The following is a 25,144-nucleotide window of genomic DNA, read 5'->3' as shown; positions in this document are numbered from 1 at the left end:
GTGCTGGAGGAAAAAAACCTGTATATTTTAAATCGTCTCTTGTAATTTGTAACAAGTAACTTCCAACATGTCTGAAACAATGAAGGATTCTGAACAAAACGTTTCCATATAGAGCGAAGAGGTAATTCTGCCTCTGGTTCTGGACATGCATTAGTGAATATATATATTTCCCCGGAGTATCGGACTACAGCTTGCCTGTAGTTCGTGTCTGTCCAGGACGTCCACAGGTCGGCCTGCTCGCATGCTCTCTGTGTACCAGCTGACGTCCAGGAGGCGAGCCGCCGCCGCCACCCGGCCCCCGTCCTGCGACTTCAGCCACGTTCTGACCTCGTCGCCCGAGTTGTTCTCAGAAATGATGTGCGTCACCTTCTCGCTGCAAAACAACAGAGGAATCAGCCCCGATGTCTCTCCCTTCATTTACATTTGGCCTGAAAATGGCGGAAATGCTGATTTTGCCGGTTTTGGGGATTATTTGGGGTGTGTTGATGGTCATTTTTATATCTTTCAGTTGTATTTTGTGGTCATTTTCTGCATCTTGGGACTCATTTGTGAGTCGTCCTGTGGTCATTTGTGTGTGTCCATCATTATGTGTCTGTTGTCATTTGTGTGTCTCTTCGTGGTCATTCTGTGTGCCTTGCTGCAATTTTGTGAACATTGGGAGTCACTTGTGTCTTTTTGTGGTCATTTGCGTGTGTCCTTCATCATTATGTGTGTCTTTCCAGTCATTTCTATGTCTGTGTGGTCATCTCTTGTCTCCTGGTTGTCATCTGTGAGTCTTCTTGTAGTCATTTGTGCATGTCCATCATTATGTGTGTCTGTGTGGTCATAGTGTCTTTTGTGGTCATTTGTTTTTTAATCAATTTGGTGTTAATTGTGTGTATTGTGTGTCTCTTGTGGTCATTTCTATGTCTGTGTGGTTATTTTATGTCTCTTGGCAGTCACGTTATGTCCTTTTGTGGTCATTTGTGTGTCCTCGTGGTCATTTTTTCCCTCCTAATATTTCTACATTTGATTCCGACCTGTGGCCTCCAGGTATGAAGGATTCGAGCTCTTTCTTCCTGTGGATCATTTCCACCTGATGTATTCGAGAAATTTTTAACTGCTCTTTTATTAGAGCCTTTACGGTAAAAGAAGATGCGCCCGCACGCTGTCTTGTGTTTTACCGTAAAGGCGCTAATAAAAGCGCAGTTAAAAATCAAGTGCGGGGCTCGCTTGATGGGAGAGTCTTACCTGAACACATCCTCCACCCGGAAGCCTTTCTTCAGCCCCAGCTGAGACAGAAAAGCTCTCCGGCTGGCTCCCATCTTCCTCTCCAGCAGAAATAAAACGATCCCCGGGAACTTCGTCGGTGTTTTCTCCCCGGCGTTGTCCCCAGTTCTCCTCCCAGAGTCCCGGGAGGAGTTGACTTTCCTCCGCTTTAGTGGCACCATGTTTACACACGAGACGTTAAATTGTTCCGTTTAAAACTCGCCGCCACGATCCCAGCTGCTTCCTGCCACGAGCCCACATCCTCTGCGTTCGTTGCGGGTCGTTAAAAAAAAGAGATTTTGCGCAGATTGCAAGAAGTTTTTAGGTAAAAATGTGTCACACTTGCTCATCCACTGCAGCTGGTTGAATTTTTTTTCTTCGTCTCTTCAATCGGACGCATTACATTGCATTACCGCCACCTGCCGGCCGCAGGGGGAAGTGTCTGAACCAAACGTAAAAAAACTGATTTCAATTAACCACCCCCCCAAAAATACATTTTGGGGTAAAATAATGAGAGAGTTGTGTAGAAATTTGCAGACCAAGTTAATACAATTGTACTTTATTTGAATTAAATTTAACAAGACTAAAAAACAAGCAAAATAAATGACAGAAAAAGAAAAAAATATCGAGCTCACAAGTTAAAGTTAGAAAATTGTCTAACACAGTACAGATATTATTAAATGCAATGAAGTGGTATGCAATTCACAACAAAATCTTAAAAAAAACACAAAAGGATGAGCAGTTTATTATATCAAATAGAATTAAACAATACATATATATTGTAAAATTATCTAAAATGTAATTTAGCGTAGGATAAAATATCTGTATTGCCAATGTAACAAGTACAATGAGACTTAAAAGTGCCATCCCATCTGGGCATTATTTATATAAAAATCAATAAAAAGTGTTTGTTCTCGAATCTGTTTGTTCTTGTTTTTATTGCTCTACTAGCGTGTGCTTGAGTGTCCAGGGTGTGAACTGTCCAGGATCATTTTGTAGGCTTTCAAAATATATTTATAAAAATAACAACAACATAAAACGTATACCGTAAATACTTATTATATCGTGTGATTTTTGTTAATTTTTATTACAACCAAAGAAATTAACTTGTGAGAATGTTTATGCAGAAAATTAAACATTATCTTTTTTTTTTTAAACAAAATATATTGTCAGGTATATATGTCAAATACATTGTATGATTTATTAATATAAATAAAGTTATGTCAAGTTTTGTGTCGTTGTGTGAATTTTTAAAGTTGTGTACAATTGTTTAAAATGTAATGTTGTGTTAAGTTGTTTGAAAGTTTTGTAAAGTTGTGTGAGGTTGTACACCGTGTCCTCGCGATTCCCTTCGCCCCGCCCCCTCCTCATCACATGACACACACACACTCACACACACACACACACGCTCTCTCACACACACTTCCTGAACCGCTCAGCTGCTCCGGGTCACCGTCTTCCGCCGCCTCGCCGCCTCACCGCCTCCTTCCGCCGAGCTCCGACCCCGCAGGAGGTAGAGATCCGAGATGTCCGGTGTGTGGAGCGGGGGTCCGGGGGTTCCGGTGGTTCCGGGGGTTCCGGGTCCGCTCTTGCGACTGACTCCCGCGTGGCCTCTGCTCGCGCTGCTCGCGCTCACCTGCTGCGTCAGGTGTGACAAACCCAGCAACATCCTCCTCATAGTGGCCGACGACCAGGACCAGACACTGGGGGGGATGGTGAGACACACACACACACACACACACACACACACACACACACACACACACACACACACACACACACACACACACACGCACACAATGTGGTCATTTTGTGTCTTTGCTGTCGGCTGTGGTCATTTTATGTGTGTGGTCACTTTTCATTTTTTATTCATCTCATAATCTCTCATAATAAATAGCTGATAATGATCTCAAATTTATGAGATAAGTATCTCATGAATTCAGATTATAACCAAACCCATTAAAAAAAAAAAAAATTCAGAAAAATGACAGATTTTTTAAAATAATTTTTAAATTCTAAGATAATTTCCTCATAATTATGAGTTAATTTTGTCATATTTATAAAATACATATCTCATAATCTCTCATAATAAATATCTGAAGCATCTCATAAATCTGGAAAAACAGCTGATTTTTTAAATATAATTTTCTTCATGTAATTATGAGATAATTATCTTTTATGTGATAATTATCACATAAATCCTGAAAATTGGTGCTTTTTACAATAATTTTTTCTTAATTCTGATTTTTTTCCTCAACTTTCTCATTGATCCAGAAAAACTGAATCAATTCTAAGGAATTTTTCAGAAAATTTGAGTCCAAGGCATTTTAATAATGAGATAATTATCTCAGTATTATGAGAAAAAAATGTTTAAAAAAATGCTGTTTTTTTTTATTTGAGATAATTCTCTAATAAATTCAGAAAAATTATGAATAATTTTTCTCAATTATGAGTCACTACCTCAGAAAAAAGGAGTCAATTTTTTAAAAAGTTTTTTTTTTTTTTTACGTGAATGCAATACACTTCTGTACGTTCACACCTGTCGGCTCTCACTTTTCTGAAACAATGAGATAATTGTCTCAGAATTATGAGATTTTTTAAATGCTGTTTTTTCTGAATTTATGAGATAAATAAATAAATTCTGAAAAACTGCAGATATTTTTTAATAATGAATTTTTTTCCCCCAATTATGAGTCATCACCTCAGTAAAGCTGAGTCAATTTTTTAAAATTGTTTTGTTTTTTGGTTTTTTCGTGAATGCATTCCACTCCCGTACGTTCACGCCCGTCGCGTCTCGTTTGTGTTTCAGGCGCCAATGAAGAACACCAGAGCTTTGATCGGAGACGCGGGAGCAACGTTTGTGAACTCGGTGAGGAAACGTCTTTCACCTCGTCGCCCCCAAGAAATCTCGTCTGGCCTGAACAAGATAAACTCACATTGCAACTGTTTTCTCAATGCGTGTCACCTGATTGCAGCCGGGTGTTTTTACTGTCGGCCATTTTTTATTTTTTTTTTCTTTGTTACATATAATTACATCGGCTCGGTTGCACATCCTCCTTCCCCTTTGTGTTTCATCAGCTTCTTTTTTTCCCTTCCTCTCGGTTCCTCTTTCGCCCCCGAAGTTCACCGTCACGCCGCTGTGCTGCCCGAGCAGGAGCAGCATCCTGACCGGCCGCTACCCCCACAACCACGACGTGAGGAACAACTCCCTGAGCGGAAACTGCTCCAGCGCCCAGTGGCAGAAGGGCCCCGAGGCCCTCGCCTTCCCCGTCTACCTCAACAAGCTCAAGTACCAGACCTTCTTCGCTGGCAAATATCTCAACCAGGTGGGTTTCGTCAGTAGGTTTAGCAGAGCAGCAGAAAGTTTGGTCGTGTAGGAGCTGAAATTAAAAAAAAAAAAGTCTTTGGCATAGCTGCTGCAGCGGCAGGTTTAGGAGAGCAGAGCTAACGAGATTTATTGCTGTGGGTTCGGGACGTTTTTGCAGATCAGTGCAGCGTTTTAGCAGAGCAGCTTGAGCAGGTTTACTACATCATAAGTAGGTTTTAGCACTGCAGTGGTAGGTTTAGCAGAGCATCTTTAGCAGGTTTAGAACTTCACAGAGAGGTTTAGCGGAGCAGCTTTAGCAGATTCAGCACTGTGCAGTGGTAGGTTTAGCGACACAGGTTTAGCACTGCACAGAAAGGTTAAGCGGAGCAGTTTCAGCAGATTTATTACAGCGTAAGGAGGTTTTGCGGAGCAGGTTTAGCTCAACAGAAGTAAGTTTAGCTGAGCAGATTTAGCGCGCCAGTTGTGGGTTTAGTTGAGCAGAAACGGCAGGTTTAGCACAGCAGCAGTAGGTTTAGCTGAGCGGCATCCGCAGGTGCGGCACGTGTCGGTTTAGCTGAGCAGCTGCAGCAGGCTTCGTTTAACGGTGCCGTCTTTTTTTTCCCCCTTTCCCAGCAGAGGCGGGTTTAGCTGAGCAGTAGATGAGTTTAGCGGAGCAGCAGAGTTCACAGTGCACATGACTGAATGTCATTGATGAAAGTGTTCGTTTTGCTGACTCAAGCTTTACTCGTTCGTGTGTATATATATATATATATATATATATTTTTTTTTTTTTTGTATCCAGTACGTAATGAGTCAATTCTTTACAAAAACACAAAATTCTGACAACCGTGTCATCTTCTTCTTCCAGTACGGTAAAAAAGAGTCTGGAGGCGTCGGCCATGTTCCGCCAGGCTGGGATCAGTGGCACGCACTGGTAAGTCATGGCTCATTTTATATATATATATATGTATGAATGTGTGTATATATATTACTCCTATCAATCGCTTAAAAAAAATTTTTGCACAATTTTCTATGATTAATTGCGATTAATCGCATTGTTTTGTCTACTGAAGACTGACGCTTGTAATGAATATTTATCCAAGGAAAACCGCGGAATTAATATCGACTCTATTTTTTATAACGTCCTTTTAGTTTCGCGTGAAACTGTTTCTTTCCAAGATCAGCAAAATAATCAGTTAATCACGATTAACTATAGAAAATTGTGCGATTAATTAGTAAAAAAAAATTTAACCGATTGACAGCAATAATATATATTTGTTTGTGTTTTTGCGTTAACTGCACTTCGACAGGTGGGAAACTCGCAGTACTACAACTACACGCTGTCGGTCAACGGGAAGGAGGAGAAACATGGCGACGTCTACGAGAAGGACTACCTCACCGACCTCGTCGTGAGTCCAGACGGATTCGGGGCCGACTGTTTATAGACGACTTTTATTGGGGGGGGGAAAGTGTGAATCAGCATCCGGCGGGATAAAGGTTTTGAGTGGGAGTCGTTTGTGGAGCAGTCAGCAGACGCCGGCGGTTAATCATCAACTCCTGCAGCTGAGAGGAGGAATCTTTACAGTTCTTCCTCTTTTTCTTTATTTTTTTCGTGCTTCGTCGTCCAGACTGAAGTGATCAGTTCTGCCAGAGAATCAAAGCCGCCAGCTTCTAGAATAGTTCTGGATATTTGTTTACCCACGGTAACCTTCGCCAGTGAAGGTTTTTTTTTTTTGTCTGCGTCAATTTTTTTTTAAATTTGTTTGTATGTTATTCTACCAACGATTAACCAGTATGGCATGAAATGAGCTAATGGCTAACATGCTAGTGATGCTAACTTGAGTCCACAAACAAATGTGGCGCTCTACCGAGTGTTTCCATTTCATCTCTTTTTTTTTTTTTTTTTTTTTTTTTTTTTCGTGCTTTGTCGTCCAGACTGAAGTGATCAGTTCTGCCAGAGAAACGAAGCCGCTAGCTTCTAGAATAATTCTGGATATTTACCGTTTACCCACGGTAACCTTCGCCAGTGAAGGTTTTTTTTTTTTTTTTTTGTCTGAGTCTATTTCTTTATTTGTTTGTATGTTATTATACCAACGTTTCGTAAAAACGATTAACCAGTATTGCATGAAATTAAAAAGGACCAGTCGAGTCCATTTTTAGGACGTTAACAACGAAATGTAGCTACCTGAGATGTAGCTACCTGAGTTAGCATCGAAATGAGCTAATGGCTAACATGCTAGTGATGCTCACTCGACTCCACAAACAAATGTGGCGCTCATAATGGTTCTGCGTCTTATTTCTTTATTTGTTTGTATGTTATTCTACCAACTTTTCGCAAAAAACGATTAACCAGTATCGCATGAAATCTTCGGGGGACGATTCGCCATCACCCGTCGACCAATCGAGTCAAATTTTAGGACGTTAACAACGAACCGTAATAAATCTGTGAAAAAGAATTTCCTATGCAAAGCGAAGGGGAGAGGCACGGAGATAAAAGGAGATCAGCCTCTGTTTCCATGGAGACGCTCCCCTGCTCCCGTCCCCGAGTTGGCGTGGAAATGAGCTAATGGCTAACATGCTTTTTTTTGTTGTTGTTTTGTTTTCATTGGGGGGGAAATTGACGCTACCGATTTTAGTAATTTTAGTCGGACCATTCGTCCTGTATACTTTTTTTTTTTTGTAAATTTTTTCCCCCTATTTTGAGCAAATCCAGCTATTCTGGATGTTTTTATGTGTTTTACTATAGTTTGTTTTACTGGCTACAATATCTAATTAAGTCAATTAAAACTAACTTGCATTTCTTTACAAACTTTTTTTGGTGTAATCTTTTTAAATACCATTTTAAGTTTCTTTTGGGTAAAATGTCTACTTGATATTAATATTTAACTTTGACTTGCCGTCTTGTTTTTTTTGTTTTTTGTCTTTTCATTCGGGAATCAGTCGTCACGTTTGTATTTCGTCTGTGTTTTTCTCCCTCGTGGATCCAGTTGAATCGGTCGCTGGCGTTCCTGGACAACCGCAGCCCTCAGCATCCCTTCTTCCTCATGCTGTCGCCCCCGGCGCCGCACTCCCCGTGGACGGCGGCGCCGAAGTACCAGAAGCAGTTCAGCGACGTCAAGGCGCCGCGGAACGGCAGCTTCAACAAGGCGGGGAAGGTAAAACAAAACCTCACGGGCACAATTGCAAAGCTCGGATTAGAAAGTACCTTTATTTTATGAAGGTGTGGTAATTTTCTACGATGTAGTAATGGTAATAATAATAATACATTTTATATATAACTCACTTTACAATTAAAGAATCTCAAAGTGCTGCAGGAATGTGGATAATTTAATGTATTGAATGTATAGAAAACAAATGGAAGATACATGAATGTTGGTTATCAACTCGGCTTTAGTTTCTTTTAAGCCTTTTTCTCGTTTAGTTGAAAAACTTTAACAGAAAGAGACAAATGAAAAGAATAACAAAAAAAATGTAAAAAGGGAAAATGGGGAAGAAAAAATGAAAATACTCTGTAATAACAAAAAACCAAAAAATTCAAGAGAATAAAATTGGAAAAAGAAAGGATGGGGAAAGGAAAAACATGAAAAAGAAAAAAAGGGAAATATGAGAGAAAAAATGCAAAAAAGAAAAAATATACTCTAATAAAAAGAAAGAAGAAGAGAAAGTAAAGGAAAAAAAGGTGAAAGAAGAAAAAGGGGAAAAATGAAAATACTCACCATAACTTATAAAAAGTTAAAGAGAATAAAAAAGGGGGAGAAAATAAAGAGAGGAAAAAGGGAGGGGAGAAAGGAAAAATGAAAAAGTAAAAAAGGGGAAAATGAGAATAAAAAATGGAAAAAAAGAAGAAGAAAAAAATACTCTAATATAAAAGAAAAGGAAAAAAATGGAAGAAAAGGGGGGAAGAAGAAAAAGGATTAAAAAGAGCAAGGAAAAATACTCTAAAGAAAATGAAAAAGAAGAAAAGGAAAATGTGAAAAGGGCGGAAAAAGCAGAAAGTCGAAAAAAAAAAAAATTTAAATCAAGAAAAAACATTTTTTTATGTCTATTTCAAGTTTTTTTTTTCTTGGGTTTTTAAAAGTGAGTTTGCCCCCCCCCTCCGTCCAGGACAAACACTGGCTGCTCCGTCAGCCCGTCAGCCCCATGCCCAGCAGCTCCATCAGCTTCCTGGACGACGCCTACAGGAGGAGGTAAACCTCCGTCTGCTCGGGGGCACCCGGAGGTCAGAGGTCAGAGGTGACGCTGCAGTTCTCCCGCCTCTCCTGCAGGTGGCAGACTCTGCTGTCGGTGGACGACATGGTGGCGGCGCTGGTGAAGAAGCTGGACGACATGAAGGAGCTCAACAACACCTACATCTTCTACACCTCCGACAACGGCTACCACACCGGTCTGCTCCTCCTCTTCCTCCTCCTCCTCCTCTTTCCTCCTCCTCCTCCTCCTCTTCCTCTTTCCTCTCCTTCCTCCTCCTCCTCTTTCTTCTCCTCCTCCTCTTTCCTCTCCTTCCTCCTCCTCTTTCTTCTCCTCTTCTTTCCTCTCCTTCCTCCTCCTCCTCCTCTTCCTCTTTCTCCTCTTCCTCCTCCTCCTCGTTCCTCTCCTTCCTCCTCCTCTTTCCTCTCCTTCCTCCTTCCTTCTCCTCCTCCTCTTTCCTCTCCTTCCTCCTCCTCCTCCTCTTTCCTCTCCCTCCTCCTCCTCCTCCTTCTCTCCTTCCACCTTCTCCTCCTCCTCCTCTTTCCTGTCCTTCCTCCTCCTCCTCTTTCCTCTCCTTCCTCCTCCTCTTTCCTCTCCTTCCTCCTCCTCTTTCCTCTCCTTCCTCCTCAGCCCCTGTGACTCCCTCCTTTTCGTCCTCGTCCTCTTCCCCTCCCCTTCTCCCTTTTCCTGCTCCTCCTTCTCATCTTCCTCTTCATCCTTCTTATCTGCCTCCTCTTCCTTCTCCTCCTCCTCTGCATACTTCACCGCATCTTCCTCATTTTGTTTGTGCTCCTCATCCTCCTCTTCCTGCTCCTCAACCCCTTTGACTCCCTCCTCCTCTTCCTCCTTTTTCCTCTCCTCCCCGTTCCTCCTCGTCCTCCTTCTACCCCTCCTCCTCCTCCGTCCTTCAGGTCAGTTCTCGCTGCCCATCGATAAACGGCAGCTGTACGAGTTTGACATCCGGACGCCGCTGCTGGTCCGCGGGCCGGGAGTCAAACCCAACCAGACGCTGCAGGTGAGACACTCTTTTTCTCCCCCTTCTTCTTTATCTCTTTTGATTTTTAAAGACAGATGGAAAAAAACAAAAACAGTATAGAAATCTTCCTTTATGCTCTTAAAATGCATGAATTGTTTTCTTTGATCAAAACAAATCAAAGGCTCCGGTCCTGAACATCGACTTGGCTCCGACCATCCTGGACATCGCCGGGACCAACCTGTCCACCCTGAACGTGGACGGACAGTCCTTCCTCGCTCAGATGGTCGGTCGCCTTGCCTTCCTCGCGCCTTTTTCGCCACACGCCGCCTTGACTTTCTATCTAAACCGGTGAGAACCTCGTCCTCCGCAGGCCCCGTCCCTGCGTAACGGCACGGCGCGGCCCTTCTTCCTGGTGGAATACACCGGCGAGGGACACCCCGTCCCCGACCCGTCCTGTCCCAAGCTGGGTCCTGGACTCTCGGTAAGAAACGTGTCGATTTATTTATTTATTTATTAAAAAAAAAAAAAAAAAAAAGGAAAGGGGGGGAAAAAAAACCACGACACTTGTATTGACTGTTAGACACGCCCCCTCACTGTCCATTTTTAAAACTCGTCTTAAAACCCATTTTTATTCTTTGGCTTTTACCTCAGCGTGAGACTCTGCTCTGGTTTTAGTGCCTTCGTTTTTTTTTTTTTATTGTTTTAACTTTTTATGTTTTGTTTATTGTTTTACCATCTGATTGTTTTTATTGCTTTAACTTTTTTTTTATTGTTTTAATGTTTTTATGTTGCCTCTTATATTTTTATTTCAATGTACAGCACCTTGTCTCAGCTACAGCTGCTTAAAGCGCTTTATAAATAAAGTTGAGTTGAGTCTCGACAGAAAATGTCAAATCCGCAGAGTTACCGTAGTACCTGGACTAGAAGTCACATCTGTCACAAATTTTTTTTTAATAAATCGCACTGCTGAATGAAACGCATTCGTATTTCTGAATTTCACAAGACAATATCGGACATGAGCATTTGCAGCGCCGCGTCGTGTGACAACGGTGCAATATGTAATAATTATTACGTAATAACGCCGCATTTTGTAATAACGTGTTACTTATTTTTTATACTTGTATATTAATATATTACACAATGTGGGTTAAATGATTAATTGCACTCGGAATCGTAGAATCTGGTTTCGTTTCTTCAAGAAAAATAGAAATGTCCGGAAATAGTGAATAGTCATTTTAAGAACCGACCGGCCGAATTCTGACTTTTTTCTCAGAATTCTGACTTTTTTCTTTTAAACTCAGAATTCTGACTTTTTTCTTTTAAACTCAGAATTCTAAGTTCTTATAATCAAATATAGAAGCATACGAATAAAGTGCAATATTTATGACATAATGCGACAAATTATTGCAGTTCCTTTAAAGAAAACAAAAAGTGGAACATCCACGTTTTGTAATGACACTTAAAATATAAATAAAATGCGTCGTTATGACACGATGAGGTGAAATTGTATTGCATTATTTACGTGTAACCGAGTATGTGTAACCAAGTACCGGACGCTTTTGCAGGAATGTTTCCCGGACTGCGTGTGCGAAGACGCCTTCAACAACACGTACGCCTGCGTCCGAACGCTGGACGCCAAGAACAACATGCAGTACTGCGAGTTCGCCGACAGCGAGGTACCACGCCGCTCCTCTCACGGATACAGTACTTTGTTACTACGGAAGAGGATGAGGGCCACTGTGGGGGAAAACCCAGAGTTCTGACTTTTTTTTCTCAGAATTCTGACTTTAAAAGTTTAAAGTCAGAACTCAGAATTCTGACTTTTTTCTTAGAATTCTGAATGTAAACTCAGAATTTATACTCAATATTCTGACTTTAAACTCAAAATTCTGACTTTTTTTCTCAAACTTCTGACGTTAAGCTCAAACTTCTGACTTTTTTTCTCAAAATTCTGACTTTAAACTCATAAATTCTGACTTTAAACTCAGAATTCTGACTTTTTTTCTCAAAATTCTGACTTTAAACTCAAAGTTCTGACTTTTTTTCTCAATATTCTGATTTTAAGCTCAAAATTCTGACTTTTTTTCTCAGAATTCTGACTTTTTTCTTAGAATTCTGACTTTTTTTCTGAAAATTTACTTTTTTTCTGAATATTTTGACTTTTTCTGAAAATTGACTTTAAACTCAAAATTCTGACTTTTTTCTAAAAATTCTGACTTTAAACTCAGAATTCTAACTTTTTTAAGTAAAGGGTCATATGAATGAAAGAATGGCATTTATTGTCATTGTAACAGGTACAACGAAACGACCATTTATTATATTATGACACATTGGGTATTTCAGTTTGTCACTAATCTTGCCGACCATTGACTCCGCCAACCCCCCCCCCCCCCCCCCCCCCATAGATTAACCAACGTGAGCTTATGTTTTTATTTTTGTTTGTTTGTTTGTTTTCCGCCGTGCGTCCCGCAGTCCTTCGTGGAGGTGTACGACCTGACAGCCGACCCCCACCAGCTGGAGAACATCGTGAAGAAGGTGGACCCGGCGGTGCTGCAGGCCATGAACCAGCGGCTCATAAAGCTGCAGTCCTGCGTCGGCGACGGCTGCCGCCGAGTCGCCTGAATTATTTATTTTAAAAAAAACAAATTGAACCCCCCCCTACTGGTGGAAAAACGCAGCACGGGAAAGTTTCAGGTGAAGCCGCCATTCAAACCCTCTAGAGGGCGCCGGTGTGTCCGAGGATCCCGACGTCTTTCCTGATGATTCCTTAAAAGTCACGCTGGAGGTTGAATTTTTCGCAGCTTCTCTCCAGACATGTGGAGCAGAAAATCTACCGTTCGATTAACTTCCCCAAACAACCTCTGAGTCACGTCCTCTTTTTAATCGATTAAAGGCTTTTTTTGACCAAATTGTGACGAGCTATAGCGTCTTGTGACATCGGAGACTGTGATTGGTCCGTTTTTTTGTCGTGAGCCACATGGTCAAGAGGTTCAAATAGGAAATGGAAGTTTGTTTTTTGTATTTTTCACAGATTTTTAAATCTATAAAAAAAATGTCTTGGGACGATGATTGGCTCCCTGTATTTGAACGTACTTCCTGTGACTGACCACTTCCTGCTTCAGCCTCTAAAAATGTCCCTACGTGTGTAATCTGGGGTCCAGATGATGGGAACCACAGGTTTGTTGTTTATTTTTTTTTTAATTTGAAGATGTCGATTCATCTTGGCGAGATTTACCAAAATCAAACGTGACACGTTTGTTTACATGTTGTCTGACGTTCGTTGCGTTTTAAATGAGCCTCTCTTTGAATAATAAAGGAGTCATCACCCGGAAATCCCACGTTTCCGTGTTTAAAACGCGTATATTTGCGTTGGACCTCCGTTGAAACTTTACAGAAAATCTGGAATTTGAAAGTTTTTTTATTTTGGTTTGGGCTCTTTGTTCAAACAATCAGCCACAAGGGGGCGCATCACAAAAGCCGCCTCTGTTAAATTTAGCATGTAGCGGTTATCTGCTAATGCTAATGGCTAGCGGCTGATTAAGTAGTATAAACGTTGAACCCCATTCGATTTGCAAGTGACCCTGTATTTCATTTTAAATCTCTGGGGGGCTGCAAACAGGGCTCCGACATCGTTTTTAATTTTTATTGTAGCAGCTAGCCATTAGCAGCATATGAACTTTTTTTTTTTCTCTCCCATAATACATTTTAAGAACTGATTTAAATACAATTCAAAAGCTACTGGATACGTGACAAAACCAGGTGATGACTCCTTTCAAGGATTAAAAAAAAGATATATATATATTTTACCTCTGAAGTCCCTGAGTTTACAATGTTTAAACTTTTTTATACTTCTTTGCATTAAGATGAGGGGAAAAAAAATCAACGTAAACTAACACGACAACATTGATTCCTCGCACTGTATTGATTGCCAATCCTTGTCACACATTTGAACTTTTAATAAGATTTTTCTTTTTGAGACGAGTCAAGCGAGCAGCGCTCATTGACCCTTCCTTCATTCCTTGAGTTTTCAAAAACGAGCGACGGCGCCAACTCGTGGCCTGGCGTTCTAGCTACATGCTTTGTGTGTGAACGGACGTCGTTTTCGAAACGTTGCCGTGTGCCAGGAACGCAAAATGTTCACTTTCTGTCCCTCGCGTGTATTTTAAGTGACATTTATCCAGATTCTCGCGATTTCTCTCGTCTGACAACATCGACGTCGTTCTACAACAGACCGAACATTAGCGGCGAGCTCAGTTAGCTTAGCATAAAACGTTGTGGGCCATTTCTCAGTTCCGAGTGGTACTCACTAAGTACAGACCTGCAAGTTCTTGACAAATGCATTGTGGGTAATTTGGTTTCCCAAGTCCAGGCTTGATGCATCCTGGATAATGTGGGCGGAGCCAGAACACGTCCCGGTACTTTGAATTGGATCAGTACTTGAGAAATGGCCTACGTATCACAAACTAGCATTTTGATTTTTTTTTTTTTTTTTTTAACGAAATTCGACCAAAAGTCTACTGTAATGTCCGGAATATTGAGCAAACCTGATTATAAGCCACACCCACAAAATGTATAAAGAAAGTTCGGAGTTACGTGATGCACCTGAACGCATCACCCGCGTATTGGCAGGCATGAAATCCATAAATTAGCCGCGTCATTGTTCAAACCGCCAGGGTCCAAAGCTTATTGGGGGTAATTTAGCGGCTTATAGTCTGGAATTTACCGTACTTTATTAAACTACATGTTTAAAATAGAGATTTGGTGAAATGCAGCCCATATATTTAATCAAAAGCTCTTTTAGCTTAGCATAAAATGGAGCGGCAGATCTGCTAGCTTGACGCTCGATTCCCGCTCAAAATATTCGAGTCTGTTGAAATGCGACGTCAATGTTTTTATCAAAGTCATATCTGACAAACAAACTCGCGAATAAAAAAAAAACAAACATTTCTTCTCGTGGTTCAGTGAACTTTTCATACTGTGATTCCTCTTTATTGCTTTCACCCGTTCTCTGGAGAACACCTTGCTTTGTTTTTGCACAGTTTTTTAAAGATGGATGCTTTAAACCTGCTCGGAGACGAGCGCCTTTTTGAGAATGTGAATGAATTTTGCACTGCGATGAAACTGATTAAAGATTCAATCATGAGGAGCATTTAAACACCCTTGTCTTGTTTATTTCTTCAGGAAGTCTTTGGTTTGATGTCGGCTAATGCCATATTTTTGAAAGTGTTTTTAAAAAAAAAAAAGCTACAATGAAAGTCGCATTAACCCACAGGAGCATGCTAGTAACATTAGTAATGTAAAAAAAGAGACTGTTTTGTGAAGATTAAACAATTTTCTTTTAGCATTAGCTGATAATTAGCTTTATTTCATACTGGTTTGAGCCTGAGCGGGAGACGGCGGTCCACGGTGGACCACAGGCTGAGAACCAGTCCACTTTACTGTTTAGTTCAGGAAACAGGAAGTGAAGTTGAGTTTAAACAGATTGTTTTATTTTTTAAAAAAAAAAATAAATGAGGGGGGGGGACGGGGGTAGAGAAAGCAAATATTAAAGTATCTTCCGGCGTCAAATCCGACATAAATAAACGAGTGTCCTCAGAGGTACTTGTAGACGACTTTGTCCGGCAGCGTCTGGATCTCCAGCTTGACGGGACACTTGTAGAAGTGCGAGAGCAGCGCCTGCGAGTATCCCACCAGGAAGTAGAACTTATGCGGCAGGAGCTTCTGGATCATCAGGGCGCAGACCACCAGCGTGTTGCCGCGCCGCTTCAGGACCACCTCGTTGGCCAGGCAGCCGTGGAAGGTGCCGAACATGAAGCGGCGGATGAAGACGTCCTCCACGACGCGGTCGGAGGCGCCCGGCTCGCCCCTCAGGTTGGCTGTCGGCGACAAAAAAACGTGAGAGTTGAGCGGCGGCTCGTCAAGAGCTCCAGCGCGACACGCTGGATGGCGTTCCTCAGGGTGTTCTCACTGTGCGCACTGGACCCGACAACCTTTATGATTTACAGGAGCCGTTTATCTTTCAATATTCCACCAAGTAAAATTTGTTCGGAGCCACAAAACATGTTAGGATAAGAAGATCACACTTTATTAAATTCTACTGTCAAAAAAAAAGATTAAATTCCAGTTGAGATTAAATTACAATTGAATATTAATAATACAATATAATATATATTTTTTTTTAATTTCTACACATAGAAAAACTGAGGCTTTATTGATTAATTTCCATACATTTCATTAAATTATTTATTTAATTGTAAATTTGCCGATAAGCAAACTGAACCTTTATTGGCTGTTTTTAATGATTTTTACCATTTGAGCTGGAGTTTTTTTTTTGAGTAGGTTGAACTATTTAACAATTTTTTTTTTTACTATTACTTTTTTCTCTTTTTCAATTAAAAGAAAAGATTTTTTTGTATTTTTATTTTATTATTCTTTTTTATGATTATTATTATCTATCTATTATTCTTTATTTTATATATCTATTATTTTTTATGCATTATTTTACTTTATTATTCTATATTTTTAATGATTTTATCTCTGTTTTATTTTTACCTTGTGACTCATGTGAAAGCTGCTGTATAAATTTGTTTTATTCTCATGTTCAGTTTCACACAAAAGCAGCTCTGAGCGCCGTTGTCGTGTAAACGACCACCGGAAACGCAGCCAAAGTTTTTACCCCTTTTTCACTTGACAAAGTTTACTTGTGTAAAACGGCGCCTGGGGACGGCGTGGGAACGTAAACGTGTGGAACTCGAAGCGGCCGGCTGGAGACGCTCACCGGTGTGCTGAGACAGCCAGCCCTTCCGGTGGCCGATGTGATGAGGAGGCAGCGCCTGCTCGTACGTCACGCCTCGGTCTCCTTTCCCAACTCGGATGCGAGCCGCCCGGTTCTTGGGAGGAGAAGACAGAAGATCAACGTCAAACAAAAACACGAAAGAAACAAAAAAAAAAAGTTTGTCCATTTGCCTATTTTTGGAAAAGACGGCAGGAAAAAACGTGTCGCTCAAAGCCTCTAACATCGGTGTATAATAGCCGTCACTTTTAAGGTTCGGCTTGAGACTTTTCTTTAATAAAGCGAACCTGAAGCCTCAGTCTATTGCTTTCTGTCTGTGTGTCGGTGTTGCAGCGCTCACCTTGCAGCACGCCGCCGTGACGTGGACGCCACGGCACAACGGGCCGGACCGAGCCACAACGCTCTGCACGCAAAAACAAACAAACAAACAAACAATGACATAGATAAATGGTGCAAAGCCATTTTGTGCTGCAGCTATTGCAGGGGGGGGGGGGGGGGGGGGGTCAGACACGTTTGAGTTCAGGGACCAATGGATGCAGATATTCAATCGTGGAGCTTTAAAGCTGGAATCAATAAGATAGATAGATAGATAGATAGATAGATAGATAGATAGATAGATCTTGTCATTCATGCATACACGCCATAGGGGCATACAAGAAAGATATTTTTCTGCAAAAGGATCAAATTAGACTTTTAAAAAGTGTTTAAAAACACAAGAAAGTGTAACAACCACATTTAAAGAGCCAACGATGCATCACAACACGACAGTTGCACTGATAAATGATTGCACCGGATTATGGTATCGTCTTCAAGAGCTGATAACAGACTTATTTGCAGCTCAGGAGTTGTATGGCCCAATTAATGAAGCTGCGACAGAAACTAGGTTGTTCAATTAACAATATGTTTTTAAAGTCACTTTGAACGCAGCAGAAGAGCGGCTTATTAGCGGACAGTGTCACATAGGAAACAATCCTGTGATCTCGACTGTGAGTTACAACATATAAGTACTTGATCGATTAATCTAATAGCCCCGGCCACGCAGAATTTCTGGTTTATGAAGATAATTAAGCGTTTTTCTCACCAGCAGCTTCACGCTGGCAGAGCTCAAGGACGCCGCCATCTTTACTTCGGGTCGACTGAACGCGAATAAGTTAATCTCCTTTATTACGGATAAAAATCATATATGTATTGATTAAACAATCCAAAATAAATCCATGAACTCTGCTATGAATTATAACTTGTGAAAAAACTACAAAAGTGAGATTTTATCAGAAAAAAAAAGTGTCCTCCGAAGTGGAACTATTTTTCTGTAGTTTTTTTTTTAAACCGGACAACAATAATGCTGGACCAAACGGAAGTAGAAAGAATAAAAGGCCAGAATTTCACGTTTTATTATTTTTTTACCTTAAAAAGAATTCAAACAAACAATATATTTAAAGTTAATGAATACCATTACCTGACTAATTATACCTTTACTATTGTACCTGCCATTTTTTTAAAAATACGTTTATATTTATTTAAAAAATAAAAATGAATACACAGGGCTCTTATTCTGAAGTCACTTCACCGGAAGTTTTGGATACTGACCCGGATGAGTAGAGGCGGTAATCGCTTTCCGTCAGGTGCTGTTTATAAACTTGTACATACTTGTTTTAAACAGTATTCGGCTCTCGGTATTAAAGCTCGGGGGTGTTCCGGCTCTCTCGGTGTTTGTCGGACTATCGATATTCGGGTTCTCTCGGCCTTTATCGGACCCCTGGTATTGGGGCTCGGTGCCGCCGTGTGCTCGGCTCTCGGTCTCGGTCTTTGAACGAGTCCCCCTGGAATTCGGTACCCGGTTATTCGAGCTCCCAGGGGGCTTTAACGGTCTCTCGGTACTCGAGCTCTCGAAGGCCTCGACGGACTCCCGATATTCGGGCTCTGTCGGCGTTATTCGGACTCGGGGATATTCGGGTTTTCTCGGTCTTTCCCGGCGGGGTATCGGAGGGGGTCATGGCGTCGCCCCCGGAGATGACGGAGATGTACGACAACGCGCTGCTCGGGATCCTGCAGCACGTCGGCAACATCGAGGACTTTCTGCGGATCTACTTCGGCTTCCTGTACCGGAAGACGGACTTCTACCGGCTGCTGTCCGGCCCCGCGGACCGGATGGGCTTCCCCCCGGGGGTGGCCGAGCGGATGGTGCTGAAGGTGAGCGGTGATGCTGCTGTTGTCATGGCAACGGGCGTCAGGCAAACACTCACTTTTAACAACTTTCCTGAAACATCAAAATAAAATAAAATCTGTTATTGAATGTGAGTCATTTCTGTTATTTTAGTTGTTTTCCTTCTCTTTTATCTTTGTTTTATTTATTTTTGTCAATATGATGTAGCTATAAATATCATTAACCAAATTTTATTATTATTATTATAGTAATATTAAAAGGCATTCATGTGGTTTTGAGGCCAATTCGTCTTTGTTTATAGTTTTAGTAGTCTACTTTGGGACATTATTTTGATGAGACGTGTTTTTCACTGATTTCACCCAATACATTTTTTGGGACACATTTTTTGAGTATTTTCAACCTTATGTGGGACTTTTATTTATTTATTTATTTTTAAATTAGCTTGGTTTGTTGTAGTTTTGTACTAACTTTTGGAATATGTTTGCTTGGTGTATTTTTTGACCAGTGTGGAACATATTTTTGACAAATTTTTGGGGAACACTCAACCAATTTTAAGTAAAAATCTTTTTGCCAGTTTGAGCCATTTTTTTGTCCATGTTTTGACTAGTTTATTGGTCATATTTGACTAGTTTTACCAATTTATTTGTCCATTTTTTTGATCATATATTTGACTAGTTCTGTCCATGTTTTTGGCAAGTATTTAGTAAAAAACATATTTAAACATATTTTTTACTAATATTTGATTAGTTTCAGCCACGTTTCCAACTACCGGTAACTAGATTTGGCAATTTTATTTTTTATTTTGACCAGTTTTTCATTAACATTTCACTAGTTTTATCAATGTTTTCAACAATTTTTTTGATCATATATTTGATTAGTTTCAGCCACGTTTCTGTCAAATTTTAGGACATATATTTGACTAGATTTGTCAAAATTCTTTATTTGATTCTTTTGGGGTTTTTTTTTAAACTAGTTTTTCAGTCACATTTGACTAGTTTTATCAATGTTTGTGAAAACATTTCCAATTAGACATTTCACCAGTTTTCTCCATTTTTTTTTGGTCACATTTGACTAGTTTAATTTATGTTTTTGACAAATTATTTTATCGTATATTTGATTATTTTTGTCCATGTTTATTTGGTCGTATATTTGACAAAATTTGTCAGGATTTTTTTAATACTGTGTATCAACGTTCCTGACAATTCTTTTCACCATATATTTCACTAGTTTTATCCATATTTTTTTAATAGTCTTTCAATCACATTCACTATTTTGAATAAATTTTTTCAGCAAAAATTTTTACTCGACGATTTGACTCGTGTTTGACTAATTTTGTGGGTCATATTGCACTATTTTTTTTTTTTTTCTACCCCAGACGTTCCAGATGTTCGAGAAGCTGGCGGTTCAGGACCGTGAGCGAGCGCTGAGCGAGCTGCAGAGGCGGCAAGAGAGCGCCCGGGTCCCCGCCGCCGTTCAGGAGCTGGAGGTCTCGTCGGAGACCGCCGAGGAAGAGGAGGAGGAGAAGAAGAAGAAGAAGGAGGAGAAGAAGGAGGAGGAGGAGAAAAAGAAGGAGGAACGGGAGGAGGAAAACTCCGTCACGGACGGCGGAGCCGCGTCTGCTCCTTCCGGCGCTGCAGCCGCGGAGTCGACGTCCAGCAGCGACTCAGCGGCGCCCCCGCAGGATCAGTCTGGAAGCGGGTCAGTCCGTCACTTCATCCAAACACCACGTCCAGAAATCTTTTTATTTTTTTGTTTTAATCTTCACATTACAGAATAACTCAAAAAATACATCAATAAAATATGCTCAATCAATCCACTTTATTTCTATAGCACATTTTAACAACAAAGCGTTTCCAAAGTGCTGCACATGAGCCTGCGCATAAAAACAATAAAACTAAAACAATGCAAAAGAGCTCCAACACTTAAATAAGTATAAAACCATACAATAAAAAAAAACATTAAAAACTACAAACGCATTAAAAAACTACAAATAAGAATAAAACAATTTAAAAGAATAAATAGAAATATAAAAACGCTTAAAAAGCAATAAAATAAATAAGAACAATAAAATAAATAAAAGACGCTTAAGGTGAGAATACATGAAGTTCATTTGAGCAAATAATGAACTCAAAGGATAAATATATTGATAAAAATAATTAGACAAAAATGTCCTACAAATAAATATAAATGCCCAATAATTGATTTAAATATAGTTCTGATGATTTAACAAACACATACACACAGATAATAATTTATTTTATTAAAGAAATTTGATGAATTTTTTTAAAAGAATTTGCTTAATTTTTGTTATTCAATTTTTTAAAATTGGTTTACAAAATTCACCTTATTCCTAAACAAGCTGTAATCAGTGTTAATCTGCAATAGTGGTTCCGGTACTAAGCAAAAACGTTTTTTTTTAAAGTATGAAAATTATTAATATATTTAGATTCAAACAAAACGTTTTAATAGTCAGTTTTTATCCTCCATATGTGTAAGAAATACAGAGATTTTATCCTTAAAAAAAAAAAAACAAATGAAAAAATGTTATTTGGTTGATAAATAAATAAAAATTAACTATATTTTATGCCATTTATTCAATGTTATTTTCTGTGTGGAGCAAAGCTGCAAGAATTTTCCTTCTGGGATTAATCAAGTATTTCTTATGTATAGAGAAGCTATAGTCAAATAAACTAAATATATTTAAACGAAAGATCAATAAATGGATGAAGATTAAAAAAAGTAAAATTTACTTTTTTAAATTTTTTATACCATTTAAAATGGTATAAAATTGAAAATTGTATTATAAACATGGTGCAGATAAAATATTTGCAAATAACTAAAAAAAAGAATTTAATGTTCCATTTTAACCTAAAAAAATTTGAGGTAAAAGCAGAAATAAAAATACAATAAATAAATAACTGGAATAAAATACTGTTTTAAAAGTAAGAAAAAAAAATCTATTCAGTTTATGAATTAAAAAAAAAAAAAAGTAAAGATTTGGAGCGAGTTCCTGCTGTGAATTGGCGAATAATCCCACGAATAATCTGCGGTTGTTGTAGCGGCGGTCAGGATCGCTTCCAGTCGGACCCGGACAGCTACAACGGGGCGGTGAGGGACAACTACAGCTGGTCGCAGGACTTCATGGACGTGGAGGTCCGCGTCTTCGTGCCCAAGACGGTGGTGAAAGGCCGACAGGTGAGACGAGGTCCATCGGGGGAGGGGGTGGTGGGGAGGGGGAGGTGGAGGTGAAGTGGGCGGAGCTCACGCCGGCCGCGCCGTCGTCCTCAGGTCAGCGTGGGCCTGCAGAGCGGCAGCGTGCGGGTCAGCGTGCGGGACGGCGGCGGCGGCGAGAAGACGCTGATGGACGGAGACTTCACGCACAAGATCAACACGGAGAACTCGCTGTGGAGCCTGGAGCCGGGGAGCTGCGTGGTCGTACGTACGACGCCGCCCACGCCGTGGGCCGCGATCTCCTTAAAGATGGATTAATTAATTAATTAATTGAACAAAAAACCGCCTGACCTCGTCGCCGTCTGCGTCCAGCTGTCGCTCAACAAGACGTCGGAGGTCTGGTGGAACGCCGTGCTGAAGGGCGAGCAGGAGATCGACGTCCAGCAGATCAACCGCGAGCGCTCCATGGCCACCATGGACGAGGAGGAGCACGCCGTGGTCGACCGCCTCACCTTCGACTACCAGCAGAAGCTGCAGGGGAAACCGCAGAGCCACGAGATGGTGAGGCCGGGATTACACTTCCTGTCTGCTGGAGCCTCATCTCATCCCTCCCCGGGTCCTGGGGTGGTTGGAGTGGGAGGAAGATGCTCTATAATCTGGGTGTTAGAGGAGGAAGAGGCTCTATAATCTGGGTGTTAGAGAAGGAAGATGCTCTATAATCTGGGTGTTAGAGGAGGAAGAGGCTCTATAATCTGGGTGTTAGAGGAGGAAGATGCTCTATAATCTGGGTGTTAGAGGAGGAAGATGCTCTATAATCTGGGTGTTAGAGGAGGAAGAGGCTCTATAATCTGGGTGTTAGAGGAGGAAGATGCTCTATAATCTGGGTGTTAGAGGAGGAAGAGGCTCTATAATCTGGGTGTTAGAGGAGGAAGATGCTCTATAATCTGATGTTGGAGGTGGAAGAATCTCTATAATCTGATGTTAGAGGTGGAAGATGCTCTATAATCTGGGTGTTAGAGGAGGAAGATGCTCTATACTCTGATGTTCGAGGAAGATGCTTTATAATCTGATGTTGGAGGAGGAGGATGCTCTATAATCTCGTTAGAGGAGGAAGATGCTCTATAATCTCACGTTAGAGGAGGAAGATGCTCTATAATCTGACGTTAGAGGGGGAAGATGCTCTATAATCTGGTGTTAGAGGAGGGAGATGCTCTATAATCTGATGTTAAAGGAGGAAGACGCTCTATAATCTCGTTAGAGGAGGAAGATGCTCTATAATCTCACGTTAGAGGAGGAATATGCTCTATAATCTGATGTTAAAGGAGGAAGATGCTCTATAATCTGATGTTAAAGGAGGAAGACGCTCTATAATCTGATGTTAGAGGAGGAAGCTGCCCTATAATCTTTATACAATCATTGTCATGGTTACACGTTGTGGTCCAAGCGTTGTGTCGTCACGGCGACCGTCCTCACAGCGTCCTCCTCTCCTCTGCGTCTCCACAGAAAGTCCACGACATGCTGAAGAAGGGTTGGGACGCCGAGGGCTCGCCGTTCAGAGGGCAGCAGTTCGACCCGTCCATGTTCGACATCCCGCCGGGCGCCGTGCAGTTCTGACCCCCCGCTGACGAGTCCGTCCCCCCCATCCCCCCATCCCCCCGTCCCCCCATCACCCCATCACCCCGTCCCCCCAGAGTCCGGAGTTTGTAGCAGCTGCATGCGTGTGAACCGAGCAGACGGACAGGAAGTGAACAGGAAGTGACAACGAGTCGCTTCGGTTCGATGTTTCTTTATTTAAGACTGCAGTGCCTGTGTGTGTGTGTGTGTGTGTGTGTGTGTGTGTGTGTGTGTGTGTGTGTGTGTGTGTGTGTGTGTGTGTGTGTGTGTGTGTGTGTGTGTGTGTGTGTGTGTGTGTGTGTGTGTGTGTGTGTGTTGTTCCCGTTGCCTGTGTTAATCTGATTTCGACTTGTAGCGTTCCAGTTTGCTCCAAACACGTTCGGCCATCTTGAACGCCGTCGCTGCTGCTCAACGACACAAACGGTCCGGATGATCGAGCGGCAACCGGAACGCGACGTTACTGGGAAGTGGGAAAGTTTCTTTGTTCCCAAACTAAAGAAAAAAAAAAAAGAAAAAAATTTAGTAAATAAAAATGTTGAACTTTTAAAAACATGAAACGAGTCTCCTGGTCGCATTCTTCTCTAGTTTTCAGGATATTTTTTTTAGTACTGGACTTTGGAGTCTGTCTCGTGTTTTTCTCGTTTTTTTTCGGAGACATAATTTTGACGAGAAAATAAAATACTAGTTTTACATGTTTTATATGTTTTTTCATTAATTTCACCTGTAGTTTTGGGCACATTTCTGGACTAGAATTCAGCATTTTTGTCACTATTGTGGCCTATTTTCACTACTTTTTTTTCAATGTTTCAGTTTTTTAGGTACATTGTTTGAGAAGAAGGTGATATTTCTCTCTGTTTCAGCTGTCATGGCTTCGCGTGTCGCCACACTGCCCCCTACAGGCTTGGCTGCTCATAGCAGCTCTGAACCAGGTGGAGATGCAGGTCGGAGTAAATGAAGAGTTTGGTTTTGTAAAAACATAGAGGGGGAAATGTCTGTTTATGTAAAAACTCAGGCCATAAATTTCACTAGTTTTGTCCATGTTTTTTACTAGTTTATTGCCCATGTATTTGATCGTTTGCCTATTTTTTAAAATTGTTTTACTATTTTTGTGACAGATTTCCTTTTAATAGTTTTGTCCACTTTTTTATGGTTAACTAGTTTCTTTCTTGTGTTTTTGACTATTTTTATGGTTAACTAGTTTCTTATGTTTTTGACTCGTTTTTATGGTCTGACTAGTTATTTTCTTTTGTTTTTGACTAGTTTTTATGGTTAACTAGTTTCATTGTTGTTATTTTGACTAGATTTTATGGTCTGACTCGTTTCTTTCTTGTTATTTTGACTTGTTTTTATGGTCTGACTAGTTATTTTCTTTTGTTTTTGACTAATTTTTATGGTTAACTAGTTTACTTTTTGTGTTTTTGACTCGTTTTTATGGTCTGACTAGTTATTTTCTTTTGTTTTTGACTAGTTTTTATGGTTAACTAGTTTACTTTTTGTGTTTTTGACTTGTTTTTATGGTCTAGCTAGTTTCATTCTTGTTATTTTGACTAGATTTTATGGTCTGACTCGTTTCTTTCTTGTTATTTTGACTCGTTTTTAATGGTCTGACTAGTTTCTTTCTTATGTTTTAGTTTATTGCCAATATATTTGATTTTTTTTGTTTCTTTTTTACATGTCCGTATTTCT

The 25,144-nt window shown here is 40.6% G+C and overlaps 4 protein-coding genes across 4 annotated transcripts in view; 2 read left to right on the top strand and 2 right to left on the bottom strand.

Moving 5' to 3' along the window:
- polm (polymerase (DNA directed), mu) overlaps nt 1–1,546 on the bottom strand; it is a gene marked incomplete at its 3' end in the record, with an annotated part of 3,103 nt that extends 1,557 nt beyond the window's left edge. Inside the window, exons 1-2 of the mRNA XM_080509868.1 lie at nt 1,231–1,546; nt 196–373 (exon numbers count right to left, since the gene is read on the bottom strand). Of these exons, the coding sequence (XP_080365994.1) occupies nt 196–373; nt 1,231–1,430 (378 nt within the window). The 5' untranslated portion in view covers nt 1,431–1,546. The remainder of the gene's footprint in view (nt 1–195; nt 374–1,230) is intronic.
- A 1,158-nt stretch (nt 1,547–2,704) lies between these two features.
- On the top strand, nt 2,705–12,775 carry gnsb (glucosamine (N-acetyl)-6-sulfatase (Sanfilippo disease IIID), b). Its single transcript, XM_080509789.1, has 13 exons — nt 2,705–2,963; nt 4,058–4,117; nt 4,371–4,574; nt 5,424–5,489; nt 5,866–5,964; nt 7,543–7,710; nt 8,660–8,742; nt 8,821–8,939; nt 9,652–9,755; nt 9,898–9,999; nt 10,087–10,197; nt 11,282–11,392; nt 12,189–12,775. The coding sequence occupies exons 1-13, from the start codon at nt 2,775–2,777 to the stop codon at nt 12,336–12,338; spliced, it is 1,566 nt and encodes a 521-aa protein (XP_080365915.1). The 5' UTR covers nt 2,705–2,774; the 3' UTR covers nt 12,339–12,775.
- A 2,338-nt stretch (nt 12,776–15,113) lies between these two features.
- On the bottom strand, nt 15,114–17,735 carry mrps24 (mitochondrial ribosomal protein S24). Its single transcript, XM_080509723.1, has 4 exons — nt 17,591–17,735; nt 16,850–16,912; nt 16,495–16,606; nt 15,114–15,592 (listed from the first exon to the last, which is right to left on the bottom strand). Exons 1-4 carry the CDS (start codon nt 17,627–17,629, stop codon nt 15,309–15,311), a joined length of 498 nt encoding a protein of 165 aa, XP_080365849.1. The 5' UTR covers nt 17,630–17,735; the 3' UTR covers nt 15,114–15,308.
- A 363-nt stretch (nt 17,736–18,098) lies between these two features.
- On the top strand, nt 18,099–23,967 carry nudcd3 (NudC domain containing 3). Its single transcript, XM_080509619.1, has 6 exons — nt 18,099–18,699; nt 20,049–20,371; nt 21,733–21,868; nt 21,962–22,108; nt 22,217–22,405; nt 23,348–23,967. Exons 1-6 carry the CDS (start codon nt 18,502–18,504, stop codon nt 23,456–23,458), a joined length of 1,104 nt encoding a protein of 367 aa, XP_080365745.1. The 5' UTR covers nt 18,099–18,501; the 3' UTR covers nt 23,459–23,967.
- Nucleotides 23,968–25,144: the final 1,177 nt, after the last annotated feature.

Source organism: Blennius ocellaris (genome assembly GCF_963422515.1).
Source record: "Blennius ocellaris genome assembly, chromosome: 15".
Classification (NCBI taxonomy): Eukaryota; Metazoa; Chordata; class Actinopteri; order Blenniiformes; family Blenniidae; genus Blennius; species Blennius ocellaris.
The sequence above is the reverse complement of the archived record's forward strand: the minus strand, read 5'-3'. Positions and strand labels throughout refer to the sequence as shown.